We start from the raw sequence: 2809 nt of genomic DNA on the forward strand, positions 1-2809 counted from the left end.
TTTTATGATAGTGACCCCTATTAGGTGACAAAATTTGTAGTTTTTGTACAAAGTTGCTTCCAAAACAGCATAATGTTGGGTAGCTGCCACCAATAAAAATTCAATAGTCTACCCAATATTATTTTTTCTTTGAATAATATGATAGTCATTCATTTTTGTCAGTACCATAAATTATAATATATACATCTGAATGTTTTACAATTTTGACCCAAAAATTGCTTATTTTTGTGTAAAATTTATAAACTTGAACCCTTTGATTTTCCTGTTACCATAGCAACCATTTTGTTTATATAGATTAGACCGTTGGTTTTCCCGTTTGAATGGTTTTACACTAGTAATTTTGGGGCCCTTTATAGCTTGTTGTTCGGTGTGAGCTAAGGCTCCGTGTTGAAGGCCGTACTTTAACCTATAATGGTTTACTTTTTAAATTGTTATTTGTATGGAGAGTTGTCTCATTGGCACTCACACCACATCTTCCTATATCTATATACATAATCATTTAAAAAAAAAAATTTTTTAGCTGATAATTTTAAGGTTATATAATTAAAACATTTACTTGCAATAACCACTATTCTTTATTCTGATATTATATTTCATGTCGGAATATCCTGTTTTTACCTCAAATAGTAGATTATTGTTTGTCGTATGATCTTTTAAGACTTCAGTATAAAATTGATCAACTACAAAAGCAATGAACCACACTAAAACATAAATTATATTCAGGTATTTAAAAGGGTGAGCCGTTTGTGCTATATATTTTATACTGCAATCAGCTATTTTACTATACAGATAAAGCTATACATATAAACGTTAGCTTTATACGTCAATGACCCCAACTAACCTATTAGCCCCGCCTACTTACCGGAACTACCATATTTCATCAACAACGTCACGTCACAACCATGACAACATGTAGTAACAATGGTCAAACTTTTATGAATTTAAACTTGTTATGTCTTCAAATTGGTAATTTATATACCATGTTTATCAAATGTTATTATAATTTTTAAGTTCATTTTCCCTTTCTAATTCCTTAAAATGTCAATGTCTTACCGCCTGGGCTACGCTCATAGGGAAATACCCCATAATGGTACCCCAAGAGGGAAATTCCAAACACTTTATTTTTCAACAATATTTGTTACATTTTTTAAATTTTTAAATTTTTTTTATCGATTTCAGTATAAACACAATATACGTATAGTGTCTTGAAATATGAAATTTATTTGTATTTCGGCATTGTGCTATATATTATACTTGTATGCCTCCAAGATATAGTGTATATATAAAAAAGATGTGGTATGATTGCCACTGAAACATCTCTCCACCAGAGACCAAATAGCATAGAAATTAACAACTATAGGTCACTGTATTCCCTTCAACAATGAGCAAAGCCCATACTTCATAGTAAGCTATCAAAAGATCGAAATATGTATGGCTACTATATATATATATGCTCAAACAACAATGTATGGTCAAATATTAGGTCTCAAATTTACAAAACAAATTTATTCTCAAAATGGACTGTTCAGTACCCATGTTAAGTTAAAGTCCCTGCTTTGACAAGTGTAGCTTCAGTTTACTACTATCTTGAAAACAATTTTTATTGGCATGATTCTGTTGGCTAGTGCTTGTTCAACATGCCTATCATGAAAGTGATTTACCAATGTTATGCCTTTTATATTTCAGCAAGAAACTCTCACATAACACAGATTTCTGCAACATCTGACAAAGGTTCCATCAACACATATGTACTTCCAAAGAAACCAATAACACCTAAGGCACAGGAAATAACAGGGATCAAAGTTGAAGGGATCAAGATGTTTTGCCATGACAAGGAAGTGAAATCTGTTGGCATCAAAGAGGCTTTAAAGATGTTTATATTATTTTTAGCGCAATACAAGAAAAACATAATTATTGGTCATAACATCAAATCATATGACATTCCAGTGCTATTTTGTACTTTAAATAATTGTTCAATTATGAATGAATTTTCATGTTCCATTCTTGGATTTTTAGATACGCTACAACTATTCAAATCTTTATTACCTGGATTAACCTCATATTCACAATCAAATTTGTACAATACAATATTAAATGAAACATATGACGGTCATGATTCAATGGAGGACGTTGTTGCTTTGAGTCGTCTTTTCCATCACTTGGCTCCATCAACAGAAGCAAAACAATTGTCATCTTTTTCCTTTGATTCAGCTGCAAGGAGATATGACCACAACCAGAAAACGAAACTACTTCTCCCTACTTTGACACCTCTTACAGAGAAGAAAGTAATCACACTAAGAACTGCAAATGTAATAGCAGCGAGTGGCATGTCTTTTTCTCACTTACGCATTTCATATGCGAGAGATGGCCGCCAAGGAATAGAAGATGTTCTGAAAGAGGAGGATGTAAATGGAAAAGTGCGTGTCACCAAATCAAAGAAGATAGTGGATGCCATATCTGACTTTTTCAAAAGTTTAAAACCAGATGCTTAATGTACCTTTCATATATTTATACCCGAATTAGAACTACATTCCAATCTTGCATGGAATTGATATCATAATCCAAAAGATCTAAATTTGCTACCCATTTGATTTCTTTCAGATTGGGGCTTTTAAGACAATTCTTGTGTATACATACTTTAGGTTATTTCATCATCATATAAATTTATAATAAATGTCTATAGATTAGGGTCTTCAGAGGATAAATTTGTTTTCTTAAAAAAACTAATTGGCATGAAAAATAATGTTCCGGTATTTATTTAGAATGTTTATTTTTCTATCCATTTATTATCTGAAGCATGCAATTCTGG

General features: G+C 31.6%; 1 protein-coding gene across 1 annotated transcript; it reads left to right on the forward strand.

The window, feature by feature from the left end:
- Positions 1–1637: 1637 nt before the first annotated feature.
- LOC139492890 (protein PML-like) lies at positions 1638–2492 on the forward strand. Its single transcript, XM_071281041.1, has one exon. The coding sequence runs from the start codon at positions 1638–1640 to the stop codon at positions 2490–2492; it is 855 nt and encodes a 284-aa protein (XP_071137142.1).
- The last annotated feature ends 317 nt before the right edge of the window (positions 2493–2809 follow it).

This window comes from Mytilus edulis, chromosome 10, assembly GCF_963676685.1.
Source record: "Mytilus edulis chromosome 10, xbMytEdul2.2, whole genome shotgun sequence".
NCBI classification, from domain to species: Eukaryota; Metazoa; Mollusca; class Bivalvia; order Mytilida; family Mytilidae; genus Mytilus; species Mytilus edulis.

Coding starts and splice junctions, on each gene's coding strand:
- LOC139492890 (XM_071281041.1), top strand. CDS start 1,638: ATGCCTATCATGAAAGTGATTTACCAATGTTATGCCTTTTATATTTCA.